Source organism: Neophocaena asiaeorientalis, unplaced genomic scaffold, assembly GCF_003031525.2.
Source record: "Neophocaena asiaeorientalis asiaeorientalis breed wild unplaced genomic scaffold, Neophocaena_asiaeorientalis_V1.1 scaffold265, whole genome shotgun sequence".
Lineage (NCBI taxonomy): Eukaryota > Metazoa > Chordata > Mammalia > Artiodactyla > Phocoenidae > Neophocaena > Neophocaena asiaeorientalis.
Genome location: NW_020172172.1, coordinates 1,506,687 through 1,517,969, shown reverse-complemented (window position 1 = coordinate 1,517,969; position 11,283 = coordinate 1,506,687). Strand labels below are relative to the sequence as shown.

Below are 11,283 nucleotides of genomic sequence, written 5' to 3'. Positions count from 1 at the left end.
ACACACAACTTGGCTGCCCCTGTCCCCATGCCTGAGGAGGAGGAATGGAGAGGAGAGTAAGAGGAGGAACAGGCTCTCCACTCAGCAGCTCCCAGATCCCACCCGGGGGAGGAGGGAGTGTAGGTTAAAGACTTCTTGGTGGGAAGTTTGGGGAGCGGCAGTAGGATGGCTTTTCCTTTCTCTCAGAGGAGGAGGAGAAGCTATGTGGTAGGGGGTAGAAGGATGGGAGGCAGGCAGAGCGGAGTTTAGAAATAGCCACTGGTGAGAGTTGGAAAACGAGCTGACTTGAAAAGCTGGTAGGAATACGAGGTGCTGCTGAAGACCCAGTTGGTGTTGGTGACCATGGATTCATAGATCAGACTTGTTGGGAGTGCGACTCTTTCCAGCAGTGACCAGCAGTTGGGGTGCAGGAAGAGAGAAAGCAGACAGTCGGGCTCATGTGCTGCTATGGTCTTGCTAGCTGGATTCTTCTGTAAGAGACGACGTGGGGATCCCCACGGGGCGGGACGGGGGGGCGGCCAAGAGGTGAAGAGGGGTCCCAAGGGGTCAGTTGCAGGCACATTGCTCATAGATCAGACTTGTTGGGAGTGTGACTCTTTCCAGAGGTCCTGGGATGATCGCTGAGAACCCCCGAAAATTCTTGTGGAAAACCTACTTTTAGGAGCCTGCCAGGGCCACTGACTGATGATTAACCACTGCAAGCCCGGAAGAACTACCACCAGTGGCCACCAGGTAAGAAGACTTCTTCCCCTTTCCCTCACCCTGCATGGGCCCTGAAGGAGCCAGAGAAGCAGAGCATGAAAGGGAGGAGGGGCCCGGCCCGGAGAGGAACAGGACCCACATCCTCCCTCTCCCTGCCACTGGTCCCTGAGTGCAGGACAGGGGAAGGAGAATCTTTGAAGAGAAGGCAAGACTGAAGCTTCGATTCTGACTGAATCAGTGTCCACTCAGCTGGATCAAATGCCCTGTGGGTCCCACCTTATCCAGACGGGCCTAGTCCAGCCACTGGAGGAACCACAACCTTCCCTTCATCCACAGCTTTTCCTTCACCTGCCTGGGTGAGTCCAGAACTTTTAAGTGTTTTTTTCTTCCTACGCTCACCTACTTGGAGAGGCCCTACCCAGCTGTTCTGTTTTTGGCTTGACTGTGTTTTCAGGGCAGGGGGACCCCAGATGGAGGGGATCTGAGGAGCCATATCCCCACAAGACTGTCAGAGAACAAGTGAAGCCCAAGACACACCCAAGACTCTAACCCAGAACAGGGTATTGGGCGTGGGGCTCTGGGGATGAGAAAGGTTTTGAAAGGAGGGAGGCCTGTCTCGGATGCTTCTGGGATTGGGCTGGGCAGTGGCTGGCTGGCTCTGGGGCCAGCTCATGGGGTGCCGCCTCCGTCAGCAAGACGGCCATGCTCATAGGTCCAGCTGTTCCCAGGGGAGTGTTCAGGCAGCTCTCTGCTGTTGCTGCTCTGGCTTCGGAGACACACTCAGAGGTACATGCTGCCCTAAAGGCCACCCCTGGGCTAGAAGTACTTCCTGAGGCCTCAGAATCCTTTTCCAACGGCACTGCGTTCAGAGAGCTGGAGGAAGCAGAAGGCTGTCATTGGCTGCTTAGGAACTGACCCCGTATTACATTTCCTCGCCATCCCCTCCCCAAAGTAGGGGAATCGTGAGGATGCCATATGGGCCTCTATGCAACAATGGACAAATGGTGAAGTAGATCCCCTTCGGGGATGGGGTCACTGATATGAGGTCCTGGGTTTCAGAGAGACCAAGCACCTCGCTGTGGGCATGACTCCTGCTCCATGTCGTCCATGGCGTCCTTCAGGCTCCAGCCACGTGGCTCTGGCAGCAGGGCACAGAGTAAGCCAGCCCCGATGGGGAGGCTGCCGTAGATGAGCATAGGGAGGGCCGTGTGGTACTCACCCAGCAGGGTCACGAGTGGCGTGAGGATGCCCCCGATCCTCGAGAAAATGCCCACCAGCCCCATGCCCGTCTGCCCGCGCAAAGGTGAGTGCAAGCCGAGAAGACCCGGCCCCCGCTGGGCCACAGCTCCACCCCAGCTCACTTCCTTGGAAGCACCCCAGTGTCTCATCTGGTCTCCACAGGCCTGCAGAGTCTCCAGGCCCGTGCAGTCCAGCCAGCCTTCCTGCCCCCTCCTCCTGCACTTCCCCGAGTCCTACTGCTTTTGCCACCTCCAGGCCTCTCTGTCTGCCTGCTGTGCTCCTGCTCACCTATTGAGTCTCAGATCAAAGGCTGCACCTCCTGACCACCTCCCATCCCCACCGGAGTCTTCCTTCTGAGCCATTCATCAAACTTGGGACTTACTCCATGTTCCAGTCCTGACAAGGCCAGGGTGTGGCCCCTCCTGTATCTGCCCTCCGCTGCTCTCCTCTGCTCTCCACTGACCCCATGCAGCCTTGGACCCCATCCAGCACTGCTGCCCCAGAGCCAGCTCTGTAAGCTCACTGGGGAACAGCAGTACGGGCAGAGGAGGGGTGGCCAAAATCAGGGTCTCAGGAGCAGAGGAACAGGAGTTGCACCTGCAGTCCTTACCTGATGACAGTGGGGAAGAGCTCAGCAGACTACACGTAGGAGATGGTAAATCCGGCCGCCGTGGCGAACTTCCCCACCAGAGCCATCACAGTGCCTGGGGAGCTGGGGGTGTCGGAACAGATCCAGGGCATCCCCCGAGGGGCCCGTCTTCTCTGGGACCATCCGGGAGGGAGGTGCAGAGTGAGGGGCCAGGCAGGCCGGGCTGTGTGGTCAGATCAGGGCAGGGCTGGCCCAGCTACTGCAAGTACCTGGCTCAGGAGCTCGGGGAAGAGTTTTCGCTTGTTGACCGAGGCCACCCTCTGGATCGGTTGTTTAGCCTCCTCTACCCTCCCCCGGGTCAGGAGCCACCGTGCAGATTCCGGCAGAGCCCTGTAGGTCGGGCTGTGACCCTGGGGCCTGGACCTGGGCCTCCCCACTCCCCCAGGAGCCTCCCCGCTGTCCCAGTGCACACTGACCCCACAGGTTCGCTCTCCCAGACACCTCTCTGGACACGTAGCCAACCGAGGGGCAGCCTGCCTGGGAAGTATCTCCTCACCAGAAGTAAAGGAAGAGCGGAAGACAGGTGCAGCGCCACCCATCTGGAAGAGCCTCCAGCTCTGGACGCCATGGGTGAGTCCTGCAAGGGCCATCTGCTCCATGGAGAAGGTGCACTGGGCCAGCACCACAGCCTGAGTTCTCCACCAGGGCCCCACCCACTCTGCAACTGTGAGAACACTGAGTCTGAGGCTGGCCCGGACCCTGCCCTCTCACTCCCTGCCATGGCTAGATGCCACCAGGTCAGGGGCTGTGGTCCTGGCCCGGTACAGGGAGCGCTGGTGCCATCACATTAGGTGTGGGGAGTTGAGTGGGCCCCACCGGCAGCGTGGGAACGTGGCCACCCAGACCCCAAGGCCTCGCTCTGCGGCTGATGGCACGGGGCCCAGATACCCACGTAGGGTGACACTGCTGAAGTTATATCCAACGACGGCCGTGGCCACAGCAAAGCACAGGACCGTGTAGAGCTCAAAGCCGGGCACAAAGGCTGCGGCCATGCCAAGGATGGCGAAGAGTAGCAGCTGCACCAGGATAGTGGCCTCGCGGCCAATCCTGGGGTAAGAAGGGGGCAGGTTGAGGAGGGAGTCTGTCTGAGGGGAAGGAGGGAGACCCAGCCCCCGGCCCTGCCCTGGGTGCTCTGTCTGCGGGAGGGTGCAGGGCCCCACCTGGGAGCCCCATTGCGGGGAGACAGGGCCTTACCTGGAGACCAGTGAGAGGGGCACGTGGTGGGGAGGAACGAGACCCTGGGCCAGGAACCCAAGAGCGTGCTGGGTTGGGGGAGCTGGTCAAAGTTCTTACCAGTTACAGAGGGGCCCGACGATGAGCGCCCCAGTGAGGAGCCTAGCCAGGTCCACCGACTGGGAGGTGTCCTTCGGATGCTTCCGACCACAGACCAGGTTCAGCTGAGGCAGACACATGCAGATGTGAGTCTAGGGGCAGCGAGGGCGAGTCCTTTACCAGCCAGCCCACCCACCACAAACCTCTCAGGACAGAAGTGGGGCAAGCAAGGCATCCCAGGGCACCAGCGTGAACTCAGGGTGCACCACATGACACTTAGAAGTGTAAAGGGAAACACTGGGGCCCTCAACATCCGCTTCCTATCAAACTACCAGCTCCAGATGGTTCACGCAACTTTTTTCAGTGACACCGTATCTGTGTGAAGTTGTGCTTTTGGAAGTTACTACGAAAAAAAGCAAGCACCATGTGAAACTCAATGTGGAACAGAAAATGAGGGTGGCGGGGTTCAAGGATCAAGACGTTTTGCAGTTCCCAGTACATCCTATTAGGAAGTAATTGCACGTTAGGATGAAATAAAAGTGTTTTCTTTTGATTCGTGTGTATTTTTTTTTAAACAGCTGCTGAGTTATTAGTACATAAATCCTTCTTAAGTTGTTTGTTTTTTGTCATTGTTGTTGTTTTGGGTTGCACTACGCGGCATGTGGGATCTCAGTGGGATCACATGGGATCCCTTAGAGCAGGGATCGAACCCGTGCCCCCTGCAGTGGAAGCATGGAGTTTTAACCACTGGATCGCGAGGGAAGTCCCCCTTCTTAAATTGTTTGGAACAAATTACTTAATATGTGAAACTTTTAGGTATTTTTTTGTCCTGGAGATGCCAAGTAAAATTATTGACCCACTAAGAATGTACAGTTTGGGAACCTCTGACAGTCATTAACTGCTTCTTCCTGACAAATGGGGCCTCTTTCCCACAACCATGGCACCCCTGTGACCTGCTTGGGCCTTTCCAACTTTTCCCAACTGGCTGCAGAACCCCCCTGAAACTCCCATCATTCACAGGCAGTCAGAATCCTAAGGAGCCCTCACACACTCCTTGAGGAAAGAGATTGGGATGGAGGAATGTGCAGGCCTGCACACACACGGACACACACACAGACACATACACACACGATGTGAGGGGGACAACCCACCTGGAGACTCACAGAGAGAACTTGACAGACCGGGAAACCAAGTGATGAAAATATGGGTGTCCATACAAGTCTGTACACTCGTCTACTGCAATGTGCACATAACAATAAGTGCACGTGACTGATATTCCCCACCTCCATCTGTGGGCCCCGCAGTGAGTTTTATGCCCCTCTGCACATAGCTCAGCTCCATATGTTTATGAGGGTATCATGACACGAGCTGTTCTCCAGAGCTCACAGAGGTAGCTTCACAACAATATTAATGCTTTTTTTTTAAAAAAAAATAAATTTATTTATTTAATTTTTGGCTGCGTTGGGTCTTTATTGCTGCGCGCGGGCTTTCTCTAGTTGCGGCGAGCGGGGGCTACTCTTCGTTGTGGTGCATGGGCTTCTCATTGCGGTGGCTTCTCTTGTTGTGGAGCACGGGCTCTAGGAGCGCAGGCTTCAGTTCTGGCACACGGGCTCAGCAGTTGTGGCGCACGGGCTTAGTTGCTCCGCGGCATGTGGGATCTTCCCGGACCAAGGCTCGAATCCGTGTCCCCTTCATTGGCAGGCGGATTCTCAACCACTGCGCCACCAGGGAAGCCCCTGTTAATGCTTTTTGAGCGCTTACTCTGGGTTGGATAATGCGCCACATGTTTTACGTGCATTATCTCATTTAAAAATTTTATTTATTTATTTTGGCAGCGCCAGGCCTTAGCTGTGGCACACAGGATCTTCACTGCAGCATGCAGGATCTTCAGTTATGGCATGCTGACTTCTTAGTTGTGGCATGTGGACTCTTAGTTGTGGCATGCAGACTCTTAGTTACGGCATGCATGCGGGATCTAGTTCCCTGACCAGGGACTGAACCCGGGCCCCCTGCATTGGGAGCGTGGAGTCTTACCCACTCGACCACCAGGGAAGTCCCATCTCATATAATTCTGACAACGATCCTTGACTTATTATTATATTCCCCCAGGGGTCCCCAATTCCTGGGCTGTGGACCGGTACCACTCTACAGCCTGTTAGGAACCAGGCTGCACAGCAAGAGGTGAGCGGCGGCGAGCAAGCGGAACTTCATCTGCCACTCCCCATCACTCCCCATCTCTCGTGTTACCACCTGAATCATTCCCCCAACACCCCCCGCCCTCTCTGTGGAAACACTGTCTTCCACGAAACCGGCCCCTGGTGCCAAAAAGGTAGGAGACTGCTTTATTCGTCTAAGGGAGAAGAGGTTAAGCAGCTAGTCCTGGCAGTGACTGAAACTGGATGGCAGTGAGTGAAACTGAGGGAAAGCTAAGGTAATGTTTCCTGAGTGAAGGAATGAGTGAATGAAGGAAGGAACCAATACCTTCAGTCAGATGAGTAGCCAATCTCCATTAGTTAACTAACCTTTAGCAAAAAATTAACCAACTCAGGAGACAGCATTTTGCTCCTAGTTCTGTCCTGAAGGACAACTGTTAATTTTATTTTTATTTTAAAAAATTAATTAATTTTATTTTTGGCTGCGTTGGGTCTTCATTGCTACCCTCAGGCTTTCTCTGGTTGTGGTGAGCAGGGGCTACTCTTCATTGCAGTGCGTGGGCTTCTCATTGCAGTGGCTTCTCTTGCTGTGGAGCACGGGCTCTAGGGCATGTGGGCTTCAGTAGTCGTGGCACGTGGGCTCAGTAGTTGTGGCTCACGGGATCTAGAGCGCAGCCTCAGTAGTTGTGGCGCACGGGCTTAGTTGCTCCGCAGCGTGTGGGGTCTTCCCGGGCCAGGGCTCGAACCCGTGTCCCCTGCATTGGCAGGTGGATTCTTAACCACTGCACCACCAGGGAAGTCCAACAACTGTTAATTTTATAACTGTTAACTTTAAATATATATCAAATGATGAATGGATTGCCCCTGAGAATGAAGTGCAGCAGGACCAGGTACTTGAACTTGTTCCACCCAGTTCTATCCTGTTTGCTTTTTGTCCAGCTACCACAGATTGCTTTGTAGTTAAACATTATTTAAAATAAATAATAATGAACAAAGGCCTGCTGCTGTCAGCCTCTGGAGTCAGAACTGAGTCACTCTGTGTGACTCTGAATCTGTTAGCTGATCTGCTGGTGTCTTGGTTTCCCACGTACAAAATGGGGATGAAATACATTCCATAGTATCGCCAGATAGGATTAAAGGAATTAACACATGTAGCATGCTTAGCACAGTGGCTGTGCTAGGTCAGCAAATGTTAGCTCAGCTGAGGCTGTACTGGCCCCTGTGCCATGAAGCACACAGCTGGTGACACAGGCATCTCAGACACAAGGGGTGGTCATACTCTAAAGGCATGAGTGCTGAGCCATGGGACTCCTCCAAGGCTGCCACCCCTGCTTAGTGGACACCATTCACTACCTCCCTGAAGTTGAGATATCCCCTATCTTATCAAATCCTCATTCTAACTCCATGAAGGCTTATCATTCCCTCTGTTTTGCAGCAAAGACAGAGGCTTAGAGAGGTGCCAAGACCTACCCAAGTTCATGTGCTGGTGTCATGTTGCAGATGGAACAGAGATGAAGAGGGCTCCAACTTGGGACACCAGTTGTCAACCTTCCCAGCCCTAATGCCTACAGTGGATGGTTCTGTCTGGGGCCTGCCCCGGTGGCCCGCAGCATCCCACCCCCATTTCCTGGAGCAAAACCCATCACATTTCCCTTCCACTGTTCCAAAACCATCAATGACTCCCTTTGGTCTCTAGGAGACAGCCCCAATTCCTCAGCATTGTATCTGAGACCCTTTAAGAGTTGGCTCTTGCCTTTTCTCAACCCCTTTTGTATGTGAGAATTGCTCACAGGGGCCAGGCATTTTCGTGCTCCAGACCCTAGAAATGGCTATTCTCTCTGCTTCCCCTTCCCTCCCATTGCTTCCTTCTGTGGTCCCAGGACGGATCACACTGTTGTTGCTATTCACTGATGGTCTAGTTGCCTCCCTATTCAGAGGTTCGTGTGGACAGGGCTGGGAGTCATTTTCTCTTTTTCCAAGGATGGGCACCCAGGAAATGTTGGACAGGTAGGTTGAGAAGGAGAAATGTACTCTGTCCTTCATGAGCACACTGCCTATAAGGAAATATATTATTTTCTTCTTAAATTCGGATTGTTTGTATTTCACTTTGCATATGAAGTTGCTGGTTATAATAAGGAAACTTGGGATGTCACCTCAGAGGAGTCCTCAGTCTGTAGCAGAACCCCTGCTTGTTGACTGGAAACCAAGGTGCATACCTCACACAAGGTAGCCCCAGAGTTTGGGGTTGTCATGTGGTTCAGGGCACAAAGTACCAAAAGTGTACATTGCCCTGAGAGTCGCAGTTCTTGGGAGGGTGGATCCCTGGGAGCATGTCAGGGAAAGGCCAGAGGTCCAAGGTCCCACCCCAGGGTCAGCAAAGACTAAGTTGGTGACTGAGGATAAAGAGAGAGGCCCCCAATCCTTGAGAACATCCCATTCATTCCCATAACCTGCCCAGCCCTATCCCAGGCACACCAAGTCCCTGCTGCTTCCCAGACACATCACCTGCTTCCTGTTGCCAGGCCTTCCTTTTGCTATTCTCTGTCTACAAAGGCCTTCCCCTCTTCTACATCAATCTTATTCTGGTCCCTGGTGCCCAGTTCACATACCAACTCCTTCAGGGAGTTGCCTGCCCATTCCCTCCCCAGGAGGAAGCAAATTCTAGCCTTAGAGCCCATCTAGCCCTTTGTCCCTCAACAAGGAGCCCAGATGTTCTCAGAGAAGGTGAATAGGGTGCCTCTGTTCTCTGTTCCTTGCATAGTTAATACTCAGAAGCTGTTGGCTAAATATAATTGCATGAACAGACCAGCAAAGGCTGTGCATTAAGACCTGGAGTTGGCTCCAAGCACTCTGGAAGTCTGCCTGGGCTGTAAGGATGGTGACATTTGGCCAGATGGGCAGAGAGTTTATGAGCACATGTAGAGGAAGACACCTCCACGACATCTAAGGACCGATGAAGACCAGACCTAACACGGGTGGGATACTGGGGAGACGATGGAGGGGGCACTGAGGGTCAGACCAGCCTAGGCTGGGCTAGATCCAGGGGCTGGCAGAGTTCAAAGGTGAGCTACTCCCCCTGTGGGGTGGAATGAGGGGGAGGGTCAGGAAGAAGGCAGGAGGACACATCCTCAGGCTGCCACGGTTCTGGAGGCAGGTATATGGTCACATATTAAGAGGTGAATGTTTAGTCTCGGGGCTCAAATTGCCCTCCACAGAGGTTCAGGATTTGCCACCATTAAGGTGAGAGCTGCACAGATCCCCAACCCCTGCCCCTCAGGCTTCTGGACTATGTGCTCTTTCCCATGCCTGCAGGGAACTGGGCAGCAGGTGCCCCGAATGAGAGAGTCCCCGCTCCATCATCAAGTCTTTATGTTGCCCTCGCCAAGTCATCTCCCCATTCTGTGCTCAACCCCACTGTCTGGGAAGCAGCCTTTCTTGCTCTGAGGTGGTTGGAGTGGGGAACTTTCTATTGATCTGCCAGGGTCCCTCCTACGAGAATGGAGTTAGCAGGAGCAATTGCCCAGTTATGTGCAGGACAGTCCTAGAGTCCTGGGTGTCCTTCAGGATCTAAGAGGCAGGCAGGCACGCAGGAGGAGATCTAGAGAGAGAGGCTGAAGGCAGGAAGCTCGAGGCAAGCAAGCAGGAAGGCAGACGAGTGGACAGGGAAGGGGTAGCATCAGAGGGTTAGTTAAATGCAAAGATAGGTAAGCAGGCAGACATGCAGAGGTGGACGGAAAGACAAAGGCAAATGGACAGGCAGATGGGAACATGGGGGAGAGAGAGAGAGAGGCATGAGGACAGGAGAACAGGAGAGACAAGAAGGAGGGCCACTGGGCAGACAGGCAGCGGGACAGATAAAAGCACAGGCAGAGATGAATGGACAGATGGACAGACACCCTGGACAAAGGAAATGGATGGAGAGGTAGATGAGCCAACAGGCAGAGGACAGAGAGCAAAACAGGCGGACCCACCGTCATTCAGGCATGGGGTGCAGGGGCAGCCACACCAGAGACTGAGGGCACGGGGTCGGGCAGACGAGCTGACGGACTCAAAAGAGGTGGAAAGATAGGCCAAAGGGCAGCCTTACCTCATTCTTTAGGGATAGGGGCCTCCCGCAGGATAGACCCAGCCCGCCTCGCAAGGCTGTGTCTCACTGAAGCTGTGGCTGAGGATGTCCTCCAGGCTGGCACCGTCGGGGGGTGGCCGGAACAGGAGGCAGGGCTCAGGGCTGCCTGCAGCATCCACAGGCACGCTCGGCACTGGCTGCTCAGCAGCGCTCAGGGTCAGAGTCCGGTTCTTGACCCAGGCCGCTGAACAGTGGTGGGCCTCATCCAGGCCCATGAAGACCTGGGTGAACATGCAGAACGCAGTCAGGAAGTTGGGGACACGCAGTAGTATCAGCAGCTGTACCTGGAAGCGACCAAAGCTGCCAATGTCAGCCGGGACCTGGGCAAAGGGAGCCACGGTCACTGGTTACCGCCTCCTTAGCTGGGGCCACCAGACAGCTCTGCAGCTCGCTCTGGGGCACGGGCTCCTCGGGGCAGTGGCGGTGCTGCGTTACTGTTTAAAACAGCCTTGCCTGGCCCCACCTGTCACGCCTCAGCTCCCCAACTCTGGTCTAGGAATGACAGAATATGATGAAAAGATAGTCCACTCTGACTTGGAGGATCCGAGGATGTTTTATGGACTGTGTGACAGGCACCACAAGAGGAACTTCTCAGGCCTGGCACACAGCAGTGAGCTTTAGCCAAAAGTTACATGGTATACAGGGACAGCACCCCCTCTAACTGCAACATCCTCTACAATTCACACCAGTGCAAACCCCTCCCATTACGATAAGAGTCCAAACTCTGAGAGTAATTTCAGCGCGACCAGGCGGTTGCTACTACACTGCTCCGCGGGGGATAAGTCAGTGGAGCAGCAAGGACCCAGCCGGCACATTAACTTGGCCAACAGCCCAACCTGGTCTCTTGACCCTGAAGTTATTTTCTTCTGCAGGGTCTCTAGCATGTGGTGGTATGCAACAGCAGTCAATCCAAGGGTAGTATGAAGGTCAGGAGACCCACCAAGGGCATAAATGCCTTTCCCTTCAGCAGCAGAACTAACCAGTGCATCTTGATCTCTATCTAATCAAGGAAGGAACCATTAACACCCTCCCAAGACAGAAACAGATGCAAAAGCTGCCCAAGGGTAGCCCAACCACCCTGAGCAACCTTGGTGAGCACAGAGGGACAAAGGACAAAGCCCAAGCCCCCGCTGTGGAAGCCC

The 11,283-nt window shown here is 54.3% G+C and overlaps 1 protein-coding gene across 1 annotated transcript; it reads right to left on the bottom strand.

Moving 5' to 3' along the window:
* Positions 1-721: 721 nt before the first annotated feature.
* On the bottom strand, positions 722-10,356 carry SLC22A13 (solute carrier family 22 member 13). The gene is given in 11 exon segments (XM_024756567.1): positions 722-1,575; positions 1,780-1,991; positions 2,539-2,646; positions 2,648-2,714; positions 2,801-2,920; positions 3,087-3,111; positions 3,114-3,254; positions 3,483-3,637; positions 3,884-3,987; positions 10,103-10,131; positions 10,134-10,356. Coding segments are annotated over 11 exon segments (1,512 nt in total). The 3' UTR covers positions 722-1,247.
* Between the last annotated feature and the right edge of the window lie 927 nt (positions 10,357-11,283).